At 43.7% G+C, this 26,735-nt stretch overlaps 1 protein-coding gene across 1 annotated transcript; it reads left to right on the forward strand.

Annotated features, from left to right (window-relative positions):
• The first annotated feature begins 86 nt into the window (after positions 1–86).
• On the forward strand, positions 87–26,270 carry LOC126095263 (odorant receptor 43a-like). The gene is made up of 3 exons (XM_049910023.1): positions 87–195; positions 13,183–13,338; positions 26,151–26,270. The coding sequence occupies exons 1-3, from the start codon at positions 160–162 to the stop codon at positions 26,208–26,210; spliced, it is 252 nt and encodes an 83-aa protein (XP_049765980.1). The 5' UTR covers positions 87–159; the 3' UTR covers positions 26,211–26,270.
• The last annotated feature ends 465 nt before the right edge of the window (positions 26,271–26,735 follow it).

The raw sequence follows: 26,735 nt of genomic DNA on the forward strand, positions 1-26,735 counted from the left end.
AGAAATACATTCTAGAGTAATGCTTAAATCGATATTTCATAGTAATAATAAAATCACGTTATAATTTTTGTGCACAAATAGTTTTTACAGACTGTTGGAGGTCAGACAAGAGCACTGAAGTCGATTCTCACATTACCCGTCCTCCTGTATAACGTCGCGATGTACTGCATCTTCGGTCAGATGGTAAATGACCAGGTAAGTCTGCAACTGTTTAACTATCAGCGACCACTCCTACCTTGGCTACCTCAGTCGCAAGCAAAGTCATTCAAATGTGTTGGGGAAACCGCAAACTACTGCCACAGTGAAGAGCCAAGGAAACTGGTACACCTGCCTAATATCGTGTAGTCCCCCCGCGAGCACGCAGAAGTGCCGCAACACGGCGTGGCATGGACTCGACTTATGTCTGGAGTAGTGCTGGAGGTAAGTGACACCATGAATCCTGCAGGGCTGTCCATAAATCCGTAAGAGTACGAGGATGTGGAGATCTCTTCTGAATAGCACGTTGCAAGGCATCCTAGACATGCTCAATAATGTTCATGTCTAGGGAGTTTGGTGGCCAGCGGGTGTTCAGACTCAGAAGAGTAATCCTGGAGCCACTCTGCAGCAATTCTGGACATGTGGTGTGTCGCATTGTCTTGCTGAAATTGCTCAAGTCCGTCGGAATGCACGATGGACATGAATGAATATACTCGTAGGTGATCAGACAGGATGCTTACGTACGTGTCACCTGTCAGGGCCGTATCTAGACGTATCAGGGGTCCCATACCACTCTAACTGCACACGCCCATTACAGAGCCTCCACCAGTTTGAACTGTCCCCTTCTGACATGCAGGTTCCATAAATTCATGAGGTTGTGTCCATACCTATTCACGTCCATCCACTCGACACAATGTGAAACGAGACTCGTCCGACCAGGCAACATCTTTCCAGTCATCATCAGTCCAATGTCGGCGTTGACGGGCCCAGGCGAAGCATAAAGCTTTGTGTCGTGCAGCCATCAAGGGTACACGAGCGGCCCTTCGGTTTCGAAAGCTCATATCGACGATGTTGTGTTGAATGGTTCGCACGCTGACACTTGTTGATGGCCCAGCACTGAAATCTGCAGCAATTTGTGGAAGAGTTGCACTTCTGGCCTTTCCAACGATTCTCTTCAGTTGTTGTTGGTTCGTGGCAGGATCTTTTTCCGGCCATAGCGATGTCGGGAATTTGATGTGTCACAGGATTCCTGATATTCGTGGTACATTCGTGACATAGTCGCACGGGAAAATCCCCACTTCATCACTGCCTCGGAGATGCTGTATCCCATCACTAGTGCGCCGACTATAACTCCACGTTCAAACTCATTTAAATTGTAGCTACAGTAACCGATCTAACAGCGCCAGACACTTGTCTTATAAAGGCTTTGCCGATCGCAGCGCTGTATTCTGCCTGTTTACGTATGTCTGTATTTGGACACGCATGCCTATACCAGTTTCTTTGGCACTTCAGTGTATTATCTTATTAATTTCCGTTTAGTTACTACTGCTAGCCTTTCATCACGAACAAATACGAAAAATAAGAAGTAGAAGTTGCGGCAGAAATAGTTTCATTCATCTGTAAACCTCTTTTACATAGATACTGGACATGACTTGGTATTTATTTAAGAAAAATATAAAAAAAACATGATTCATACGTACAGGCATTTACATACTTATAGGTCTAGTTTGAAATGCATGGAACAGGCAGTTGCTTGACACATTATGGTAGGAAGCATCCCGCCATTTTGTCTGAAGTAATTTACGGAAATAATGGAAAACCTAAATCAGGACGATCAGTTGAAGGTTGGAGCCTTCACCCTTGCAAATATAAGGCCATTCTGCTTTAAAGAAAGTGCTACCTCAATACGTATATCCGTGGTGTAAAATAGTGTTTTGCAAAGTATTTATTAAATAATGTAATGGGCTAATGCTACACTCAAGACAGAAAGGAAGTAATAACTGTTCTTTCGGACACTGTTTAGAAAAACTCTCCGTTACCGCGCACACTGCACACATTATACACATATTGTTTCCTAATGCAACGCTGCACACACTACCAGATGACGACAGGGCCATAGAGACGATGTTTGGTTTCCATTTTGTGTGCCCCAACTTCCCATTTGTTAGCCCGAACAACTGAGTCAGCTTCCATCTTTAATGTGTGGGATTTTGACCAGAAAAATAGGTTAAGGTTAGAAAATAAGTTTCTTTACTTATTTGTTTTATATCTTTTACCAAAACTCTGTTCGCCGGCCGGGGTGGCCGAGCGGTTCTAGGCGTAACAGTCTGGAACCGCGCGACCGCTACGGTCGCAGGTTCGAATCCTGCCTCGGGTATGGATGGTAGGTTAATTAGGTCTAAGTAGTTCTAAGTTCTAGGGGACTGATGACCTCAGAAGTTAAGTGCCATAGTGCTCAGAGCCAAAACCCTGTTCTATGATTTCTAGGTAACCCTGCACTGTATACAATGTATTGCTCAACAGATACACTTTAACTTACTTTTTTAATAAGTTTCATTTAGTAATTATTTAATCTCCTTAGGAAATGTATGGTTTTATTTCTTGGTAGAAAATGTTTTTTTGAGTTTTATGTATTCTTTCTTGGTAAATATAAGTGAAGTCTAGATCTTGTACCATGGTCATGGGTAGAGCTCGAGAACGAAATTTTGATGCTGCAGCGGAGTGTGCTCTGATACGAAACTTCCTGACAAATTAAAATTTCATGCCGGACCGAAACTCGAACTCACGACCTTTGCATTTCGTCGGCAAGTGCTCACCGACTGAGTTATCCAGGCATTGCTGGATTACCATTTCTGGAAAACATGATATTGTGGAGACGGCTTAGCCACAAGCTGGGGGTGTTTCAGTGTGCGCTAATGTGAAGCTTTCTGGTAGGAGTGTTAATTCTGCTAGTCCCGCAGGAGAGCTTCTGTGAAGTTTGGAAGATAGGAGATGAGGTACTGGCGTAAGTAAAGCTGTAAGGATGGGTTATCCTGAGTTCTAGTCTCGCTCCGACATACAGTTTTCAGGTGCCAGGAAGTTTCATTGACAGATCTGTCTGTGCAGTCTGGAGGGTCTGAATCAGAGGCTGAGACGGCTCTGCGACCGTGTGGGCTGCATATTCCTCGACTTGCGCCATAGGGTGGTGGGGTTTCGGGTTCCGCTGGATAGGTCAGGAGTCCACTACACGCAGCAAGCGGCTACACGGGTAGCAGGGGTTGTGTGGCGTGGACTGGGCGGTTTTTTAGGTTAGATGGCCTCGGGCAAGTACAGAAAGGGCAATAGCCTCAAAGGGTGCGGGGCAAAGTCAGGACATGCGGGGACCAAGCAGCAATCGGTATTGTAATTGTAAACTGTAGAAGCTGCATTGGTAAAGTACCGGAACTTCAAGCTTCAAGCGCTGATAGAAGGCACCGAAGCTGAAATCGTTATAGGTACAGAAAGCTGGCTGAAGCCAGAGATAAATTCTGCCGAAATTTTTACAAAGGCACAGATGGTGTTTAGAAAGGATAGATTGCATGCAACCGGTTAGTAGTAGTTTATCCTGTAGTGAAGTAGAAGTGGATAGTTCCTGTGAATTATTATGGGTGGAGGTTACACTCAACAACCGAGCTAGGTTAATAGTTGGCTCCTTTTACCGACCTCCCGACTCAGCAGCATTAGTGGCAGAACAACTGAGAGAAAATTTGGAATACATTTCACATAAATTTTCTCAGCATGTTATAGTCTTAGGTGGAGATTTCAATTTACCAGATATAGACTGGGACACTGAGATGTTTAGGACGGGTGGTAGGGACAGAGCATCGAGTGACATTATACTGAGTGCACTATCCGAAAATTACCTCGAGCAATTAAACAGAGAACCGACTCGTGGAGATAACATCTTGGACCTACTGATAACAAACAGACCCGAACTTTTCGACTCTGTAAGTGCAGAACAGGGAATCAGTGATCATAAGGCCGTTGCAGCATCCCTGAATATGGAAGTTAATAGGAATATAAAAAAAGGGAGGAAGGTTTATCTGTTTAGCAAGAGTAATAGAAGGCAGATTTCAGACTACCTATCAGATCAAAACGAAAATTTCTGTTCCGACACTGACAATGTTGAGTGCTTATGGAAAAGTTCAAGGCAATCGTAAAATGCGTTTTAGACAGGTACGTGCCGAGTAAAACTGTGAGGGACGGGAAAAACCCACCGTGGTTCAACAACAAAGTTAGGAAACTACTGCGAAAGCAAAGAGAGCTTCACTCCAAGTTTAAACGCAGCCAAAACCTCTCAGACAAACAGAAGCTAAACGATGTCAAAGTTAGCGTAAGGAGGGCTATGCGTGAAGCGTTCAGTGAATTCGAAAGTAAAATACTATGTACCGACTTGACAGAAAATCCTAGGAAGTTCTGGTCTTACGTTAAATCAGTAAGTGAATCGAAACAGCATATCCAGACACTCCGGGATGATGATGGCATTGAAACAGAGGATGACACGCGTAAAGCTGAAATCTAAACACCTTTTTCCAAAGCTGTTTCACAGAGGAAGACCGCACTGCAGTTCCTTCTCTAAATCCTCGCACAAACGAAAAAATGGCTGACATCGAAATAAGTGTCCAAGGAATAGGAAAGCAACTGGAATCACTCAACAGAGGAAAGTCTACTGGACCTGACGGAATACCAATTCGATTCTACACAGTACGCGAAAGAACTTGCCCCCCTTCTAACAGCCATGTACCGCAAGTCTCTAGAGGAACGGACGGTTCCAAATGATTGGAAAAGAGCACAGGTAGTCCCAGTCTTCAAGAAGGGTCGTCGAGCAGATGCGCAAAACTATAGACCTATATCTCTGACGTCGATCTGTTGCAGAATTTTAGAACATGTTTTTTGCTCGCGTATCATGTCGTTTTTGGAAACCCAGAACTCTGTAGGAATCAACATGGATTCCGGAAACAGCGATCGTGTGAGACCCAACTCGCTTTATTTGTTCATGAGACCCAGAAAATATTAGATACAGTCTCCCAGGTAGATACTATTTTCCTTGACTTCCGGAAGGCGTTCGATACAGTTTCGCACTGCCGCCTGATAAACAAAGTAAGAGCCTACGGAATATCAGACCAGGTGTGTGGCTGGATTGAAGAGTTTTTTAGCAAACAGAACACAGCATGTTGTTCTCAATGGAGAGACGTCTACAGACGTTAAAGTAACCTCTGGTGTGCCACAGGGGAGCGTTACGGGACCATTGCTTTTCTCAATATATATATATATATATATATATATATATATATATATATATATATATATATATATATATATACTCCTGGAAATTGAAATAAGAACACCGTGAATTCATTGTCCCAGGAAGGGGAAACTTTATTGACACATTCCTGGGGTCAGATACATCACATGATCACACTGACAGAACCACAGGCACATAGACACAGGCAAGAGAGCATGCACAATGTCGGCACTAGTACAGTGTATATCCACCTTTCGCAGCAATGCAGGCTGCTATTCTCCCATGGAGACGATCGTAGAGATGCTGGATGTAGTCCTGTGGAACGGCTTGCCATGCCACTTCCACCTGGCGCCTCAGTTGGACCAGCGTTCGTGCTGAACGTGCAGACCGCGTGAGACGACGCTTCATCCAGTCCCAAACATGCTCAATGGGGGACAGATCCGGAGATCTTGCTGGCGAGGGTAGTTGACTTACACCTTCTAGAGCACGTTGGGTGGCACGGGATACATGCGGACGTGCATTGTCGTGTTGGAACAGCAAGTTCCCTTGCCGGTCTAGGAATGGTAGAACGATGGGTTCGATGACGGTTTGGATGTACCGTGCACTATTCAGTGTCCCCTCGACGATCACCAGTGGTGTACGGCCAGTGTAGGAGATCGCTCCCCACACCATGATGCCGGGTGTTGGCCCTGTGTGCCTCGGTCGTATGCAGTCCTGATTGTGGCGCTCCCCTGCACGGCGCCAAACACGCATACGACCATCATTGGCACCAAGGCAGAAGCGACTCTCATCGCTGAAGACGACACGTCTCCATTCGTCCCGCCATTCACGCCTGTCGCGACACCACTGGAGGCGGGCTGCACGATGTTGGGGCGTGAGCGGAAGACGGCCTAACGGTGTGCGGGACCGTAGCCCAGCTTCATGGAGACGGTTGCGAATGGTCCTCGCCGATACCCCAGGAGCAACAGTGTCCCTAATTTGCTGGGAAGTGGCGGTGCGGTCCCCTACGGCACTGCGTAGGATCCTACGGTCTTGGCGTGCATCCGTGCGTCGCTGCGGTCCGGTCCCAGGTCGACGAGCACGTGCACCTTCCGCCGACCACTGGCGACAACATCGATGTACTGTGGAGACCTCACGCCCCACGTGTTGAGCAATTCGGCGGTACGTCCACCCGGCCTCCCGCATGCCCACTATACGCCCTCGCTCAAAGTCCGTCAACTGCACATACGGTTCACGTCCACGCTGTCGCGGCATGCTACCAGTGTTAAAGACTGCGATGGAGCTCCGCATGCCACGGCAAACTGGCTGACACTGACGGCGGCGGTGTACAAATGCTGCGCAGCTAGCGCCATTCGACGGCCAACACCGCGGTTCTTGGTGTGTCCGCTGTGCCGTGCGTGTGATCATTGCTTGTACAGCCCTCTCGCAGTGTCCGGAGCAAGTATGGTGGGTCTGACACACCGGTGTCAATGTGTTCTTTTTTCTATTTCCAGGAGTGTATATATATATATATATATATATATATATATATATAATGACCTAGTTGATAGTGTCGGAAGTTCCATGCGGCTTTTCGCGGATAATGCTGTAGTATACAGAGAAGTTGTAGCAATAGAAAATTGTAGCGAAATGCAGGAATATCTGCAGCGGATAGGCACTTGGTGCAGGGAGTGGCAACTGACCCTTAACATAGACAAATTTAATGTATTGCGAATACATAGAAAGAAGGATCCTTTATTGTATGATTATATGATAGCGGAACAAACACTGGTAGCAGTTACAGTTACTTCTGTAAAATATCTGGGAGTATACGTGCGGAACGATTTGAAGTGGAATGATCACATAAAATTAATTGTTGGTAAGGCGGGTACCAGGTTGAGATTCCTTGGGAAAGTCCTTAGAAAATGTAGTCCATCAACAAAGGAGGTGGCTTACAAAACACTCGTTCGACCTATACTTGAGTATTGCTCATCAGTGTGGGATCCGTACCAGATCGGGTTGACGGAGGAGATAGAGAAGATCCAAAGAAGAGCGGCGCGTTTCGTCACAGGGTTATTTGGTAACCGTGATAGCGTTACGGAGATGTTTAGCAAACTCAAGTGGCAGACTCTGCAAGAGAGGCGCTCTGCATCGCGGTGTAGCTTGCTCGCCAGGTTTCGAGAGGGTGTGTTTCTGGATGAGGTATCGAATATATTGCTTCCCCCTTCTTATACCTCCCGAGGAGATCACGAATGTAAAATTAGAGAGATTCGAGCGCGCACGGAGGCTTTCAGACAGTCGTTCTTCTCGCGAACCATACGCGACTGGAACAGAAAAGGGAGGTAATGACAGTGGCACGTAAAGTGCCCTCCGCCACACACCGTTGGGTGGCTTGAGAAGTATAAATGTAGATGTAGATGTAGATCTATATTTTTGATGTTAAAAGTTGCCTGTTTGGTCATTTCATCTCTTTCCATTACATGTCACTTTTAGTAGATCGTGACAGCTACCTTCGCAATACTTTTCACGTATCTGCTACACTCACCTTGGACTGATCTATATAAGCTCCTTGAGCAAACTCTTCGCATTATTGCTCAGCCTATTTCGCATCTTTGGTGATACAGTTTGTCTCTCAACCAGTGGGATGGCTCTGTCGTTTAGAAGCCACGAGGTCGTCTTTCTGTGAAATAGCATTCGCCATTCCGTGTTCTGATGATGAGGGTTCTGCTTCCTGTTGCTGCACTTAGAAGAAGTCTGTTTACTGTTCCGATTCTGGAGAAAGACAGGTTTTGTCTGGAGAGGGTTTGTGCTGGTGTGGGGATTCTACAGTGGTTAAAATATTGAATGAGTTCATTTCTCAGTTGTTTGCTATGGTGAATTTTAAACGAAGTGATTAGGTTAATTACATGACTGCCAGCTAAATTTCTGCATCATTTGTGGGCGATTATTCAGCGATTAGGTATACGATAGTATTCCTCCGCAGCGTAAAGTGGAAACTCAAACTTGGTTAAACAGAAGAAGATTATAGATACGTACCTTCTTTTTTCAAACCATCGTGCGATAAGCTTAAAAGTTATCACCCTCTCTACATTCTAAAGGAGTTATTCCTTTGTTTCAAGACGTGTACTAGGAACATAGTATCACCAGTATATAATGTGAAGTTGAATATTATATCTGCTGCTTTGAGGATCCATGTCCGCTTGTAAAACAATTCCTTTCATTTGTTATCAATACACATACTTATTCTTGAATTATTTCGGTCCAAACCGAATCATTCTTCGTTGTTTATGTACGACAGCGGCACGTTGCATGGCCACTATCTTGCTCTCTATCGTGAATTCAGTTTACGATTCATAAATATTCTGTCTCGGAAACCACGTGAGTCGCAGTCACAGCATTAGCGTTAAGTAGTTTATCATTGCATGCTATTAGGTTCCAGATGCACACAAGGTGGGTCGACGAATGCTGATTAGACTTACGCTGCTTGCTACACCTCCTGTGAGATATTCTTCCATATTACTGTACTGTTAGGTGGAAATAATATCTATAATTTATGTGTTTATTCTGATGGATTACTTACTCCTTTGACTTTTACAAAACTGAGAAAACATCCTCTTCAGCATAACCGGACGCTATAATCACAAAGTTTACTCTTGTTCAGTTATTCATCATGTGCAAACCCGTTTTTCGGGAGCACTGTATCATGAAAGTACCTCTTCCTTTCTCTCTCTCTCTCTCTCTCTCTCTCTCTCTCTCTCTCTCTGTGTGTGTGTGTGTGTGTGTGTGTGTGTGTGTGTGTGTGTGTGCGTGTGAGACTGAGTGAGACTATTTCTATTAGACATTATAAGTCAGACTGCGTTTCTAAATTATTTCTGGGTATAAGAATTATACTTATTGCATAGTTTAAAGGTTCTGATAAGAGTAGTTCACTGCTTTTTTAGCACAACACCTTTAAATGAGTACAACTGACTGGTAAATGTACCCACACAGTATGATTAAGGTCTCCAGTGGTTTGAACAGATTTTCACAACGACCTCTACTATTGCTTTGGCTATTTGCACCTGATGACGCTCTATTATACTAAAATGTAGACTTTCACGGCCGGAAATATCATGTCCATTATAATTATCCGCGCTGTTATGCCGTGGTCGGTTGATGAATTCTGTGTCGATTCACATCGTTTCGTCTCCGACTGCGGGAGACATCTTCAAGGGGGTCCGTAGCTCAATGGAAGGTCCAACACATCCACTGGCTCGCTACTGACCCGCAGTCGGAGACGAAACGTTGGGAATCGACACAGAATTCATCAACCGACCACGGCATAACAGCCCGGATAATTATAATGGACATGACGCTCTATTAGCAAGTGTCTCTGTGTATTCTCACTACTTCAGCCAAGAATCGATACTCATTCCAGGAAATTTGGTGTTTGTTACACAGTAAACCCTGATCAGCCAGAACAGTATGACCACCGACTTAATATCGATATAAACCCGTCCAGGTGATAGCAGCGACACCTGGCGACGAATGCCAGAATAGGCACAGTACTTGTAGTATCAGCAACTGTGCTCTCTGTGAGTAGAACGGGAAAGACGCGCGGTCTATTTGAGTTTCATCGAGTGCAGATAATGATGGCGCGGAGGTTTGGTACGAGCACTTCGGAAACTGCACGAACTGTCGGCTATTCGAAAATTTCTGTGGTGAGTCTTCAGCACGTGGCGAAAACAAGTTGAAACCACGTCCAGACTTCGTGGGGTTGGACGGCCACCCCTCACTACAGACGTCGGAAGTCGCTGGGTGGACAGACTGGCAAACAGGACGGGGGGCGAACTATGGCGGAAGTAACAGCAAACAGACTTTAATACTGGGCAGAGTACTAGTGTGTCTGAACACACACTGCACCGAACACTCCTGACGAAGGACCCCCACAGCCGAGTACCCATGTACGTGCCAATGTTAACACCACGGCATCGGCAACTGAGAATGAAATGGGAACGCGACCGTCGGCACTGGCCGTTGACGCGTTGACAGATGAATCCCGATACCTTCTTCATCACGCCGATGTGAGGGCGCGAATCCGTCGTCTTCCAGGGGAACAGCTCCCTGATTCCTGTACTGCGGAACGGAGGCAAGCTGGCGGCGGCTCCATTATGCTATGGGGATCATCACGTGCGCATCCATGGGTCCAGTGGAGCTCATGTAAGACTCCACAATGGCCAAAGAGTATCGTACACTGGTTGCAGATCGTGTACATGCCTTCGTGACGACCGTGTTTCCCTACGGAAGTGGATTTTTCAGCAAGATAATGCGCCATGTCACAAGGCCAGGAGTGTGATGAAGTGGTTCGAGGAAAAAAAGTGGTGAGTTCCAATAAATGTGCTGGCCTCCCAATTCGCCAGATCTGAACACGACTGAAAACGTATGGGATGCGACTGAATGTGGCGTCAAAGCTCATAGCTCCCCTCCCAGGAATTTACGGGAATTTGATGACGTGTGTGCAGATGTGGTGCCATCTGCCTCCAGTGACCTACCAAGGCCTCATTGCCTCCAAGCCATGAAGCGTCGCAACTTTTATCCGTGCCAAAGGTGGACATAGCGGCTAATCGGTAGGTAACTTTTCATAACTGCGATTCACAGTCATGTAAATTTTTTTGAAAGACATCATGTTTACGCCAGTGACAGTTAAACTTTTCATTTCCACTATTGCAATTTCGGCCTTAGGCCATTATCAAGTGCAGATGTTTTGGCTTTAAGCCATGACAACTTTGTACACGCTGAGACATTTATACACTCCTGGAAATTGAAATAAGAACACCGTGAATTCATTGTCCCAGGAAGGGAAAACTTTATTGATACATTCCTGGGGTCAGATACATCACATGATCACACTGACAGAACCACAGGCACATAGACACAGGCAACAGAGCATGCACAATGTCGGCACTAGTACAGTGTATATCCACCTTTCGCAGCAATGCAGGCTGCTATTCTCCCATGGAGACGATCGTAGAGATGCTGGATGTAGTCCTGTGGAACGGCTTGCCATGCCATTTCCACCTGGCGCCTCAGTTGGACCAGCGTTCGTGCTGGACGTGCAGACCGCGTGAGACGACGCTTCATCAAGTCCCAAACATGCTCAATGGGAGACAGATCCGGAGATCTTGCTGGCCAGGGTAGTTGACTTACACCTTCTAGAGCACGTTGGGTGGCACGGGATACATGCGGACGTGCATTGTCCTGTTGGAACAGCAAGTTCCCTTGCCGGTCTAGGAATGGTAGAACGATGGATTCGATGACGGTTTGGATGTACCGTGCACTATTCAGTGTCCCCTCGGCGATCACCAGTGGTGTACGGCCAGTGTAGGAAATCGCTCCCCACACCATGATGCCGGGTGTTGGCCCTGTGTGCCTCGGTCGTATGCAGTCCTGATTGTGGGCTTCACCTGCACGGCGCCAAACACGCATACGACCATCATTGGCACCAAGGCAGAAGCGACTCTCATCGCTGAAGACGACACGTCTCCATTCGTCCCTCCATTCACGCCTGTCGCGACACCACTGGAGGCGGGCTGCACGATGTTGGGGCGTGAGCGGAAGACGGCCTAACGGTGTGCGGGACCGTAGCCCAGCTTCATGGAGACGGTTGCGAATGGTCCTCGCCGATACCCCAGGAGCAACAGTGTCCCTAATTTGCTGGGAAGTGGCGGTGCGGTCCCCTACGGCACTGCGTAGGATCCTACGGTCTTGGCGTGCATCCGTGCGTCGCTGCGGTCCGGTCCCAGGTCGACGGGCACGTGCACCTTCCGCCGACCACTGGCGACAACATCGATGTACGGTGGAGACCTCACGCCCCACGTGTTGAGCAATTCGGCGGTACGTCCACCCGGCCTCCCGCATGCCCACTATACGCCCTCGCTCAAAGTCCGTCAACTGCACATACGGTTCACGTCCACGCTGTCGCGGCATGCTACCAGTGTTAAAGACTGCGATGGAGCTCCGTATGCCACGGCAAACTGACTGACACTGACGGCGGCGGTGCACAAATGCTGCGCAGCTAGCGCCATTCGACGGCCAACACCGCGGTTCCTGGTGTGTCCGCTGTGCCGTTCGTGTGATCATTGCTTGTACAGCCCTCTCGCAGTGTCCGGAGCAAGTATGGTGGGTCTGACACACCGGTGTCAATGTGTTCTTTTTTCCATTTCCAGGAGTGTATGTCGTTGTCATGTATATAACAGTAAATCACAACGACGTATAAATGTGTCAGCGTGTACAAAGTTGACGTGGCTTAAAGCCAAAACATCTGCACTTGATAATGGCTTAAGGCCGAAATTGCAATGGTGGAAATAAAAAGTTTAACTGTCACTGGCGTAAACATGATGTCTTTCCAAAAAAATATTAGGTAGGTGTTCATAATGTTCTGGTCGATCAGTGTATACAGGCGCCATCTACATTTAATGACAGTGTCATTTTCCCTTTTCTAACTGAAATTCATAGAATTTATTTTCTTTATGTTGAATGACATTTTTTTGCGTATTGACCAATTGTAAACTTCTTTGATGGTTTCATTTGCTTTCCCTGCAAGGATTTCTCTCGTTTTCTCAGTGACTATGATACTGGTGTCATCAAAAAGAGGAAAATTGTGCTAAGAGCTATGGGACCAGCAGCCATGCAAATGGGAGAAAAATGAAGCAGTTTTCAAGCAGCAACCATTTCATGACACTATGCATGGAACTCAACGCCTCGCTCTTGACTTTACTACTTATCTTTGTTGCAATCTCGCTCCCTCTTGTTACTCTAAGACATTATCTCTCTGAAATACAACAAATTTCCATTTTCATTCAGTCATCTTTCTGGATTTAAATGGAGGTAATGTCCTGTAATGAGCCCAGTGATCTTGTTAGATATTTAATATTATTTCTATGTAAATCCTTAATCGATTATTTTAACTTTTACGCGAGTTACAGAGCGAGAGGCTGATGGACTCAGCATACAGCAGCGCGTGGGTGGACTTCGACGCTCGATCCAGACGCAGCCTGCTCACCTTTTCAATGGTGGTCGGGCAGCCTCTGAAAATCAAAGTGGGAAAGATGTACACGTTGAACAAACAGACATTTTTGCAGGTGAGCTGAAGTGAGTGTGTAGCTTCCTTCAATGTCTACCAGGAGGAAGGTTAATATTTCGGAAAAGCATATAAGCTCAAATAAGTATTTGCTCTATGCTGATTATAGCCCGAGGCATATCACACTCTATATTCTATAGTTTATTTCGTTCTTGGTTCGCTGCCACTTTCTTTTTTATTAGTTGTATGGAAAATATGTTTGGACAAATATAAGATACTACGTTGGTGAAGGGGAACGCTACGCTCCTCCAGCGAGATTTAATCTCTCCAGATTCTACAGTATATCTGAAGTACCATCTCAACAGCACTTTACCCAATCGGCGTACAGATGACTGGAATCATTGTTATGATCTCAAAGGCACGGCTTGGTTTGCACGCCTCAGTGTCGTACGTTCTTACGTGAATATAGCATACTCATCGATGAACCTAAATGTTCAATTCACATACCTGTTTCCCACCTGTGTAATTCTGTCGTTGCATGATCGCACGCCAAGGAAAGAAACTTAGCCTAGAGGGCCAGCCGCTAGACATAATAATTAGGACGCCCAGACACCCAGGTCATTTTATTTCAGCTTCGAGATGCTAGCCAAAAGTTCCCGAAATCTAACACTAATTTGACATTTGAACAACACTTATATCGAGGCAAGTAACTATGCGGCTACATTTGAATTATTTACAGATAATTTTCTTCAGGAAAGTCTATCCCATACAAATCTGTTCATCTCTACATAAACTATACTATTTAAACCTCCTTACTGTATTCACACCTAGGCCTCCCTTCAAAATTCCCACCCCTCCCCCCACCCCTCTCCGGCCCATACTTCCACCCAGTATTAAACTGACTCATCTTTAATGTCTCAGGATGTGACCTGTCAACCGATCCCTTCTTTATTTAATTGAAAATACGAGGGCTGTTCAGAAAGTAAGCTCCGATTGATCGCGAAATGGAAACGACTATGATAACCCGATAAAGCTTTGCACAGATGTGTTGGGCAGTGTCTCTAGTATGACCCTAGATAGCATCACGTCACTCCTCTCATTTCTGAGCTCACAGTGATCAAGTAAAGTTGTCTAGAGAATAGTGTCTCCCGCCAAGTACGAGGACCTGGTGAGAAATTTCGCCTGAAGCTATACTGCCAACATTACATAACTGTCGTGCAGTTTCTTCTACAAGGCAATATTCTCAGCCGCATTCTGAAGGGGCAATGCATCGTTTTCAATTGGAAATGTTTGACTACCCACAATACAGCCCGTAATTGACTCCCCCTGCGTTTCATTTCTGCTCACATGAACCGCTGGCTATGAATACAACATTTTGGCACAGAAAACGAGCTGTAGGCCAGCGTAGAGAATTGGCGGAAAGCACTGGCGGCTGTCTTTTATGATGAGGGTATTGGAAAGTTGGTACAACGCTACGACAAATGTCTTAGTCAGAACGGCAACTACGTAGAGAAGTAGCTGGATGGTGTAGCTAACTGTTAAAAATAAAACATTTCTAATTTTCACTGTGGTTCCCATTTCGCGATCAATCGGAGCTTACTTTCTGAACAGCCCTCGTATATCGACTTTAATACTCATTGTTTATTTAATTTAAATTCCTACAGCTTTATGACAAACACGAAAATCAGAATCCAGATTATCGTTTGATGATAACAGTTTGTCACACAAGTATGTCCTAAGTTTTTATCAGTCTTCGTCTGAATCCTCGATAGTATCTATACAGCCCAAACATCCATAAAAAGTCTTTTCGCGTCATTTTTAACACACGTCAGATGTGCCCACCACTTACAGCTTGTGCACGGAAATCATTCATCACCTGTATTGCTGTCAGAAAACGGTTTAAGAAACATAACACATAGAGCATCCACACCCACGTCTTTCATCCTGAAGGACCTTCTTTGCAGTGCCTACTTCTTTTTTACACTTTATTTAAGGAGTTTTATCATATGATTAAGCTTCGCCACGGTAATGTTTTTTTAATCGGTTTTTGCAAAGAACATCCTTATTTTCTTTAAAGTGTTTCCTCTCACGTGTGTGGAGGTTTTTTTGTTGTTCGAGCACTAATGCGTCTTTCACTGTAGTGTCTGTCAGTATTACTGAAGTTCTTTTTCGTTTGTTTGGTATCTTTTTCTCTTGGTTGCCATTTCTCAACTAGCCTGACTTCTTCAGGCATCGCGTGGCATGGATGGTCAGGTGATGTGACTTTTAACTTAACAGGCATTGTTACTAAAACCATAGGCCTACCAATGTGTATGTAAGCAGTTGAAGGCCCAGCTTCAGCAGTTAAACGACAGTCAACAAAATAAGGATTAAGTGTGTTCTGCACAAAGGCGTAAAGTCACTAGCGGTGTAAATTGTTCCAGTTTAAGGGTGAGATTCCTATCAGCTTGAATCCAGCCGTTATATTTCTGGGAGTAATTTCCTTCGGTAATTCAGTTTTCACACTGCCCAGGAGGTCGTGTATCATCATTTGTCGTTTGTCTGCTTCGCATCTGAGTTTACAAACTCTTGAGGGGCCGTAAATTCTTCCGTCTGAGGACCCTGGTTTTTCGCTGCACTGAACTGGAAAAGGCAGTCCGCAGCTCGTGGTCCAGTGGCTAGCGTTGGGACTTTGAAGGGGCGCTGATAACCACCCAGTTGAGCGCCCCACAGGTCAAATATCATCATCATCATCATCATCATCATCTGTAAAAGGCAAAACTATGACATCATTTACTTGGCAAAAATCTAAGACTTATGTGATTAAATCGGAATTAAAAGTGTCAGTTAGTACCAAGCAAGGTCATGTGATACGTTGCATCTATTTCAAGGAGTTAGTTTCTGTCGCCCAAACTATTATTGCTCTCAACATGAGCACCTGTGATAAAATGGCCCTCGAAGTCAGCCCTAGGAAATGTAAATAATAGAGACACGCTATTCCCAGTTGCACGAAAAGCTGAAGCCATAGCTATAAGAAATCCTCTTTCAGCAGATGTTACCCACCCCTATTTGATATAACCGCCTTCCAGCGAATATTCTGTCAGACCTTTGGAACGCAGTGATAGCAGCTTCTTCAGCACATGTCCATAGCGTTCAGTTTCATTCTTGTCTAAACAACCTTCAGGCTGTCAAAAAACAAGGCTGTATTGAGTTTGTTGGAGCTAGTACATCGTGCCTAACTATTTACATGAGGAATCGAATGGAGCGTGTTGGGTGGCATTTCAGAAATCCTGAAAACGAATAAATTCCCGCCATTCTAAAGCCACTCCAAGATTGGGATATTTTACGTTGGTAGGCAACTGCGTAGGTGTAAGAAAACGCCTAACTTCTTTTGATGAAAGACGAAAATATGTCACTAACTTTAGCAAGGCACTCTTCAAGCAAGTATTTAAATATTCTTGGAATAAATAGTGCTTTCAGAAAGCTATTAACGAACTTAGTTTTATACAGGTGATTCAGTTGCCCCTACCCATCGGTTTTACGCAATCTGCAACACCTTCAAAAACCATGTGCAAGATTTTCATATTCTCTCGCTCGCTACTTGCATACTATTAGTCTTACTGAAAAAATAAACAACACCTGTTTGTAGGAAATTCAGTGTGGTTAAATTTTTTAGCGGGGTAGGTTTTTCGCAACAGGCCATAGTTTTAGAATTATCCAAGGAAAATGTACCAAAGTGACCTTCAAACACGTTTTCTTTGAGTAACTCGAAAACCGTGACCATCAGCGAAAACGTATCCAAGTACAAAATTTAACTATACTAAATTTCCTACAAAAAGGACTGTTTATGTTTTCTGTAGGACAAATAGTCTGCACGTACATAGCGAGAGAACATGAAAATCTCACATGTGGTTTTTGAAGGCGTTGCAGGTTGCATAAATCCTACAGGTAATGGCATCCGAATCATCCTGTATATTATTTCCATTGTATAATTGGTGTTATTATCAAAATAGCGAAAATGTTAAGTACAACACCACAAAACAAAGAAATATGTTATCAGAAATGTTTTTGTGGGGCCAAATCTACCCAAGAATTCTATTGCCGTTTCAGGAGGTTCTAAGACTTTTTCTTGGAATATTAAACGATTTGCTCATTTCCCTACGTGATGTTTCGCGGCGTGTTGCTTCTATCACCGCTAATGTCATAGTTGCTTAAAAACATTGCCTCTATCAGTTTTCTTTTCATAATTTCCAACCCCTCTACAAACAAAACGTCTGAACGACGTTGAGTAAAACAATGACTACATTCGGAGATACATGTAGATTTGATACTCTGAAATGTGTGTTCTGCCATGTCCCGTAAGTAATAATTCCAAATTTATATTACAATCGTTTTAGTTGAACACTTCAACGTTAAGTTATGGGTTTTGGAAGAAAAAATTCAAGTATCACATTGATGTTACAGTTTTAAAATCAATGCAGGGCAAAATTTTCTTATTGATATGATCCAGATTTTGATTATGTTGTACCTATTAAAATACTTATATAACGCGAAGGAAGAGGTTGCCCCACGGGCCGACGTGCCCCTATTTAGGGCGGCCATTTTGCCCCATCGCCTTGTTGGAATTATTTTAGTTGGTTTGCAAATACGTTTTAAAGATTTATCGCCACATATACTGTTAAATTAATCAATTTATGGACTTCAATCGTTGTACTTACTTGCTTAGTATGAGCGCCTTGGAGTACACAACCAAATATCTTGAGCAGGCAAAAACGCCTGCCCTTCCTGTCTCGAATATTTAACTAGACTGAGAAGTTCGTGGAAAGACGACGGTATCCTTCTCAGCAAGCTCCTTTGTCGGTGGCGTATCTTAAAGGCAGTTTAACGAAATAACAGCAATTGACCATAGTGCCGCTATTGTCAATGTCTACCGGTTCCCCTACTAAATAGCTAAAATGGTCATCCGATCCAGTGGCGGATTGCCTATCTAATTGCTTCTGCAAGCAACAAAACTTTGATTTTCAGTATTTAATATAATTGTTGACCAAATTTAAAAAAAATTAAATTCTGTCATAATCTAATCAATAAAAGACATCGAAGGTTTAACACAGTAACTATAAAGTTAAAAACTGTGTAAATGTGTTGAGGTAGTGGTACTCCAAAAAATTTTACACACAGTTTCAAACATTTTCGAAACTTATTTTCACTGACATCCCCTAAAAATAATAATAGGAAAAAAAATTCACCTACTATATTTTCGTTGTTCATGTACTAAAACCTTAGCATCATGAATGACATTTTAATTTATTACTTCATTGCTACAGTATCCACACGTACCAGTGAGTGTGCCTGCAAAATTATACCACAGTAAGACACATAATTCAAGAGATGCGACGCTATAAACATTAAGATGCGGAAAAAAATGGATTTTCTTAAATCGGAGCGCAAATTATCCAAACAGTACTCATTTTGTATCGGTCCTGACATTTTCATTAGTCTGTGCGTGAAAAATGCGCAACTAGTAATTAGGGCTTTGCATCTTCGACGGCATAAGTTTTAAATGCTTAACGTAAAATATTTAAAACATTAATCTATTTCTAAAGCAATCAGACTTTTGAAGCTATTTTATACATGGGTATTTCGATTCTTTGAAGAACTTCTGATAGGGGATGGCTGTTACTGGTACGTTTAGAAAAGACTAACTAACACTGCAATTTATATTCGACGTTAAAAATCTATTGTTCATAAAACGTTTTTCGCTTTTGCCAGTTGGCATTTTACATCGTCTCTACTTTGGCCATCGTCAGTCATTATACCGCAGAAGCAGGTACTTTACTACAGTTGATGCCTCATTTCCTAATATGTGGCGTCGCACAATGGCGTTTGTGCTGTCTGAACTTAAATAACTCTGAAAAAATAATAAAAACTATGAATTTTTACGTCACATAGATGGTCACGACATTACTGATGACGTTTTTCTGTTGAAGATGTTCAAATTGTCCTCCATCGGCAGCAACATAGCGTGTGCAAAGGTGCGGAGCAGATCGACAAACATGTGTTACAGTTGCCGCTGGAACTAATTCACAGGCAGTCACAATCGCCTCTCTCATGGCGCCCAATGCACGGAGCTTTATGGCGTGGACGGTATCCTCCAGAGTTCCCGACAGATAGAAACCTAACGGAATTGAATCGGGGCTTCCTCGTCGGTCCACCTCTCAACAAATGTCTTATCCACGAACTGCCGCATGTCCGTTGGCAATGTGACGGTGCGCCGTCTTCATCTCGGTACAGTTGGTGAACAGCCGGTACAATTCGATCCTGCAACATTGGAAGGTACTTTACGCCTGCAGTTTCCCTTCAAAAACGAATGGCCTGAATTCCTCTGACAAAAATGCCACACGACGCTGATGACCGAAGAAGATTAACAGCTCGTACTTCCGTAACATGTGGATTATCTCTTGCCCCGTGTACACACTTACGGCGACTGATAGTTCAATTCAGTTTAAACGCAGCCTCATGGGAACAAACAATGACTTCATTCAATAGTTCAGTATCACAAATCCATTCACAAAATTCGATAGGCCTGTCTCGATTTTCCTCATTTATCGCGTGAAGCAAACTGGGAATTTAGGGTTTCCATTTTGCTTGCTTTCAAATGCGGTTAACACTTAATCTGCATACATCTAATCCACGTGCAGCTTGCGTATGGACTTCTTTAGGGAACCTGTGAAAGGTAACATCGCTACGTCCACCCATCTTTTGTCCGCCACTGATTTCTACCTGCCACTCCGTCCCTTCTCTTGATCACGCACACGTCCTTCCGTCTCAAATTTGTTGCCTAATTTCATTATTGTTACACTTGATGACGGCTTAGTATCAAACTCTGTCCGTCATCGTCTCTCCACTACTTTCATGGTTTCACCTTTCCAATAACACTTCAAAATACACTTTCTATGCTGTGAGATCAAGTTTCAAGCCATCTTATTATTTACGTGTAGTTACTAGCAACTTAAAATAAACAAAAGGAAAAACAGATGAATGGCTACACTCATTAGTCATGAGAGAACCAAAATAATCAAGTGCATCAGATTACCATTAATATCTCCTCAGTTATTTAAGTTCAGACAGTTTAAACCCCTTTGTGGGACACATTCTAGAAGTGCCTCAACATCCCCTGAATTTACTCGGCTATTCACCAACGCTCTTTAATTTTGTTGATATTGACCATATAACCTCTTTACAGGACATTATACATTCGGTTAAACTGAACTTCCCAGTCCTTTGTAGTCCCTGGTGGGATTACACTATATCAGTGAACAACAAAAATTTTATTTCTTCCACCTGAACATTTATTTCTTTTCAAATTTCTTCTTTCTGTCCTCTGCTGTTGGTTCAGCGTCCAGATTGAATAACACGCGAGATAGGCTACACCCTGCCTCACTCTCTCCTCAACCACTATTGCCTCCCTTCCACTTACATCGTCTCTTACAACTGCTGCCTGTTTTCGTACAAATTTTATATATCTTTTCGCTCCTTGTATTTTATCCGTTGTAACCTCAGAATTTCAAAGACTATATCCTAGTCAACATGGCCAAAAGCTATTTCTAAATCTAGAAATGCTTCGAATGAGGGTTTGTCTTTCTTCAATGTACTTTCTAAGTTAAATCTCTAGGTCAGTATTGCCTCGCGTGTTCTCACATTTCTCCGACATGAAAACTGGTCCTGTCCTTTATCTGCTTCCATTCTTCTGTAGAAAATTCGTATCAATATTGTGAAACCATGACATGAAAAACTGACGTCTCTGAAGCACTCCCAAAATTCAGCACCTGCTTTCTTTGCTATTGTTATTACGTTTTTCGTGAAGACATTTCACCTGACATGTATTCTACAAACGATCTTCAGTAATTTGGTTATCATTAGTTCTCTCGATAATTTTAACAGCCATGTGGACACTGAGTACTTCATTAGATGCAACTAGTCAATCATAGTAAGAGAAGTGCTCTGAAACAGAAACAGGTTCTGTCTGTATTTGGCTTCATAACAATCGTCTGCGACACATTTTATGAAGATGATAACATTTTATGGCGTGGATTAAATATCTCAGACTTTCACAGATGTGTATTTCATTCTGCTAAGAGGTAAATTAAATTCAGTATCATTTCACATCTGTGAATATTTTGCAGACTGGATTGTCTTACAATACTGCAGGTTGCTTGGATATACATCAGTAGGAATTAAGTGTGTTAGCCCACACATAATGTTAAATATATTCTGCATAATGACTTGGAGTCCAAACGATTTGACCGGTGACTCATATTCAGAAAAACCTCTGTGTAAACGATGTTTGTTATAGAATGAGTGTTGGTGTTGTCAGTAGAGAGTAACCAGTCCCGTAGTACACAATTATCTCAAAACAGCAACCATTGCTGGTTTTTTTTTTTTTTTTTTTTTTTTGACAATGCATCAATCGCATGGTCCAGTCCCATTAATGTGATCACCTGTCAAAAGCCTGAATAACTACCTCTTGGAGCGCCGACGTGCAGTAGGAGAGTCAGTGAGATTCTGGAAGGTACCGGCAGGAATGCGGTGCCATTCCGCCTCCAGCTCCTTGGCCAACTGCGCTACTTTCCACGATTGAGGATCCATTGCGTGAACAGCACAAAGAGGTGGCCCCACGGACACTCGATTGGGTTTAACCCGGGGGGGGGGGGGGGGTTCGGACCATTGGAGTACGTTAAACTCATGCTGCTTCTTTTCTAAACACGCACGTACACTGTGAGCTGTGTGACACGTAGCATAGGTAGCATTGTCCTGCTGGTAGATGTCACTGTGCTGAGGAAGAAAAAACTGCATGTAGGGGTGGAAATGGTCTCCAGAGGTAGAGGCACACTTGTGGTTGATACATTGTGCATTGACGAGATCACCCAGAAAATGCCACGAAAAGATTTCCAGATCCATAACGCTCCCTCCTCCTTCCAAGATACTTCCGACGATCGTTGCAGGCCTGCACACGCCAAACGCGATCTGCCCGATGGGTCATAAAACGTCTGAAAAAGCCACCTGTCACCGATGATAGGCAGTCAGCTTGAGTGAATGAATAAGCGGCCTGTTGCGGAGGCTGAAAGGTCGTTGAGGTCCTTGGTTCATTTGGGCTGTCAGTTGTTCAACAGTAGCACTTCTATTCGCCCTCACATATGTTCGCGGCCGTAGTCCACCTCTGTCATCTATGGCCCGTGGCGCATTACTGTTATCTCAGCACCGGTTTCAGACAGTGTCGTTTTTCCAAGAACTGTTTTCTTTAACCAAGGCGACACGCTAACGGTTTACAATCTTAGCTGTTTCGGAAATGCTTCCAACCTTGGCCCAAAATCCAATGATCATGCCCTTTTTGGCGTCAGATAAATCGCTCCGTTTCTGCATTACAACGACCGCACTGTTTTCAGTGTCCCCCCGATACGATTTTTGTACCCTCCACCGCTGGTGCTGTCGCCTGCCGTCTGTGAGTGTTTATTGCTCGTTGACATCGAATATAGATGGTGATCACATTGATGTGACTGGGCCGTGTAATTACTATTGTATACCATGTATTGATCAATAACAATAGAGAGCTACATTAATTATATGCTTGTACGAGGGTCATTCCAAAAGAAATGCACACTATTTTTGTAAAAATGCAGTTTTCATTCTGCATGTGTGAAAGTCTTACAGCATTCAATGAATTCGAAAGTAAAGTTCTATGTACTGACTTGGCAGAAAATCCTAAGAAATTTTGGTCTTATGTCAAAGCAGTAGGTGGATCAAAACAAAATGTCCAGACACTCTGTGACCAAAATGGTACTGAAACAGAGGATGACAGACTAAAGGCCGAAATACTAAATGTCTTTTTACAAAGCTGTTTCACAGAGGAAGACTGCACTGTAGTTCCTTCTCTAGATTGTCGTACAGATGACAAAATGGTAGATACCGAAATAGACGACAGAGGTATAGAGAAACAATTAAAATCGCTCAAAAGAGGAAAGGCAGCTGGACCTGATGGGATACCAGTTCGATTTTACACAGAGTACGCGAAGGAACTTGCTCCCCTTCTTGCAGCGGTGTACAGTAGGTCTCTAGAAGAGCGTAGCGTTCCAAAGGATTGGAAAAGGGCACAGGTCATCCCCGTTTTCAAGAAGGGACGTCGAACAGATGTGCAGAACTATAGACTATAGACTATCTCTAACGTCGATCAGTTGTAGAATTTTGGAACACGTATTATGTTCGAGTATAATGACTTTTCTGGAGACTAGAAATCTACTCTGTAGGAATCAGCATGGGTTTCGAAAAAGACGGTCGTTTGAAACCCAGCTCGCGCTATTCGTCCACGAGACTCAGAAGGCCATGGACACGGGTTCAGAGGTAGATGCCGTGTTTCTTGACTTCCGCAAGGCGTTCGATACAGTTCCTCACAGTCGTCTAATGAACAAAGTAAGAGCATATGGACTATCAGATCAATTGTGCGATAGTATTGAGGAGTTCCTAGATAACAGAACGCAGCATGTCATTCTCAATGGAGAGAAGTCTTCCGAAGTAAGAGTGATTTGAGGTGTGCTGCAGGGGAGTGTCATAGGACCGTTGCTATTCACAATATACATAAATGACCTTGTGGATGACATCGGAAGTTCACTGAGGCTTTTTGCAGATGATGCTGTGGTGTATCGAGAGGTTGTAACAATGGAAAATTGTACTGAAATGCAGGAGGATCTACAGCGAAATGACGCATGGTGCAGGGAATGGGAATTGAATCTCAATGTAGACAAGTGTAATGTGCTGCGAATACATAGAAAGATAGATCCCTTATCATTTAGCTACAAAATAGCAGGTCGGCAACTGGAAGCAGTTAATTCCATAAATTATCTTGGAGTTCGGATTAGGACTGATTTAAAATGGAATGATCATATAAAGTTGATCGTCGGTAAAGCAGATGCCAGACTGAGATTCATTGGAAGAATCCTAAGGAAATGCAATCCGAAAACAAAGGAAGTAGGTTACAGCACGCTTGTTCGCCCACTGCTTGAATACTGTTCAACAGTGTGGGATCCGCACCAGATATGGTTGATAGAAGAGATAGAGAAGATCCAACAGAGAGCAGCGCGCTTCGTTACAGGATCGTTTAGTTATCGCGAAAGCGTTACGGAGGTGATAGATAAACTCCAGTGGAAGACTCTGCAGGAGAGACGCTCAGTAGCTCGGTACGGGCTTTTGTTAAAGTTTCGAGAACATACCTTCACCGACGAGTCAAGCAGTATATTGCTCCCTCCTATGTATATCTCACGAAGAGACCATGAGGATAAAATCAGAGAGATTAGAGCCCACACAGAAGCATACCGACAATCCTTCTTTCCACGAACAATACGAGACTGGAATAGAAGGGAGAACCGATAGAGGTACTCAGGGTACCCTCCGCCACACACCGTCAGGTGGCTTGCGGCGTATGGATGTAGATGTAGATGTGTGTGGATACATCCTTCCCGCTTGTTTTCAAACTTGGTTCAAACTTTTCCCGTGAGTGGCGCTGTCACACCATGTCTTCAAGATGGCTGCTACACTTGACGTTCGTCAGAAGCAACGTACTGTCATAGATTTCCTGTGGTGTGAAAACGGGACAGTGGGAAACATCCACAAGAGGTTGGAAAAGGTGTATGGAGATGCTGCTGTCGATTGCAGTACAGTTAGTTGGTGGGCAAGCAGGTTACGTGATGAAAGCCGACACGGCAATATTGAGGACTGTTCTCACAGCGGCAGGCCTCATACTGCACACACCCCAGACAATATGCAGAGAGTTAACGAATTGGTGACTGCTGACAGACGCATCACAATGAACGAATTGTCCCGCTACGTTGGGATAGGGGAAGGAAGAGTTTGCAGAATACTGAAAGTGTTGGCGTTAAAAAAGGTTTGTGCCAGGTGGGTTCTCAGGACGCTGACAGTGGCTCACAAAGAAACAAGAAAAACGATATGTAGCGATCTTTTGGAGCAGTACAAGAATGGTGAAGATGAATTTCTTGGATGAATTGTGACAGGTGATGAAACATGGCTCCATCATTTTTCACCAGAGACGAAGAGGCAATCAATGGAGTGGCATCATGCAAATTCACTCAAGAAAAAGAAAAAATTCAAAACCACACCTTCTGCTGGAAAAGTTATGGCTACGGTGTTTTTCGATATCGAAGGACTCTTGCTTGTGGACATCATGCCAAGTGGAACCACCATGAATTCTGATGCATATGTGACGACACTGAAGAAACTTCAAGCTCGACTGAGTCGTGTTTGACCACATCGGCAAAAGCAAGATGTTTTGCTGTTGCACGACAATGCATGGCAACATGTCAGTCAAAAAACCGTGGAAGCGATCACAAAACTCGGATGGACAACAACTGAAACACCCGTCTTACAGTCCTGACCTGGCTCCATGTGGCTATCATCTCTTTGGGAAACTGAAAGACTCTCTTCGTGGAACAAGGTTTGAAGATGATGACACCCTTGTGCATACTGCCAAACAGTGGCTCTAACAGGTTGGTCCAGAATTTTACTGTGCGGGTATACAAGCGCTGGTTCCAAGATGGCATAAGGCAGTTGAGAGGGGTGGAAATTATGTGGAGAAATTAAAATATTGTTCCTAAAGGATGTATCTACACACTGTAAAACTTTCAAACATGTGGAATAAAAGATGGATTTTTAAAAATAAATAATGTGCATTTCTTTTGGAGTGACCCTCGTATTAATGATTTGTCTTTTTTGTTCAGAGTTCCTAATTAGCGACTTACGCTTTCAAATACTGTTATACTATATATTAGCATTAACATGATTAAAAATTCCAAACATTTAAAAATATTTTGATGTGAATATTTTCCACAGGTGTTAAATGGATCGTATGCGATGTTCAACATGCTTTATGGATCCCAAAGTAGCAAATAACGTCCCATTTTTCTACATTGGCATAAAAAACTCAGCCTACATCTCAACGCAAGGATTTCCACCGTTTTGCACAAGTTTGGAAAAAAATGACACACCTGTATAAACAATTAGTCGCTCCAGTCGTCACTTAGTGTCTCTCAGATCTAATAGTGCTAGCACACATTTAACATTAGCTTTGACTGAATGGGCACTAAGAATAGTCGCCTCTACATTTGTAGAGTAGCAAAAATAGTCTATATGAATTCTATGAATGGTAAAGAATACATTATAGGACATATGTTCCCATAGCCATTGACAGTCGTTCCCTGAACGTTAGAAATAGTGCTACATAAAATTTGCTGATGAAGAACAGAGGCCCTTATGGGGTGACCTCTGTCTAAATAAGTGCTTAAGATTAGTCTGTGTTTATGACGTCCATTGCCAAGATTATTAGCTTATGAGGAAGAAGACAACGGGCAAAATTTTGTTAGCAGGAGAATTACTCGACTCCTCTCCTATACCTGGTATCAGGGTATTGAAATATTA

The sequence above is a fragment of the Schistocerca cancellata genome, chromosome 8, assembly GCF_023864275.1.
Source record: "Schistocerca cancellata isolate TAMUIC-IGC-003103 chromosome 8, iqSchCanc2.1, whole genome shotgun sequence".
NCBI classification, from domain to species: domain Eukaryota; kingdom Metazoa; phylum Arthropoda; class Insecta; order Orthoptera; family Acrididae; genus Schistocerca; species Schistocerca cancellata.

What these genes read in the sequence shown, in the direction of transcription:
- LOC126095263 (XM_049910023.1), top strand. Translation starts at nt 160, where the DNA reads ATGTACTGCATCTTCGGTCAGATGGTAAATGACCAG. An exon ending in GTCAGATGGTAAATGACCAG is followed by an intron (nt 196 to 13,182) that starts GTAAGTCTGCAA and finishes CGCGAGTTACAG; the next exon opens with AGCGAGAGGCTGATGGACTC. An exon ending in ACAAACAGACATTTTTGCAG is followed by an intron (nt 13,339 to 26,150) that starts GTGAGCTGAAGT and finishes TATTTTCCACAG; the next exon opens with GTGTTAAATGGATCGTATGC.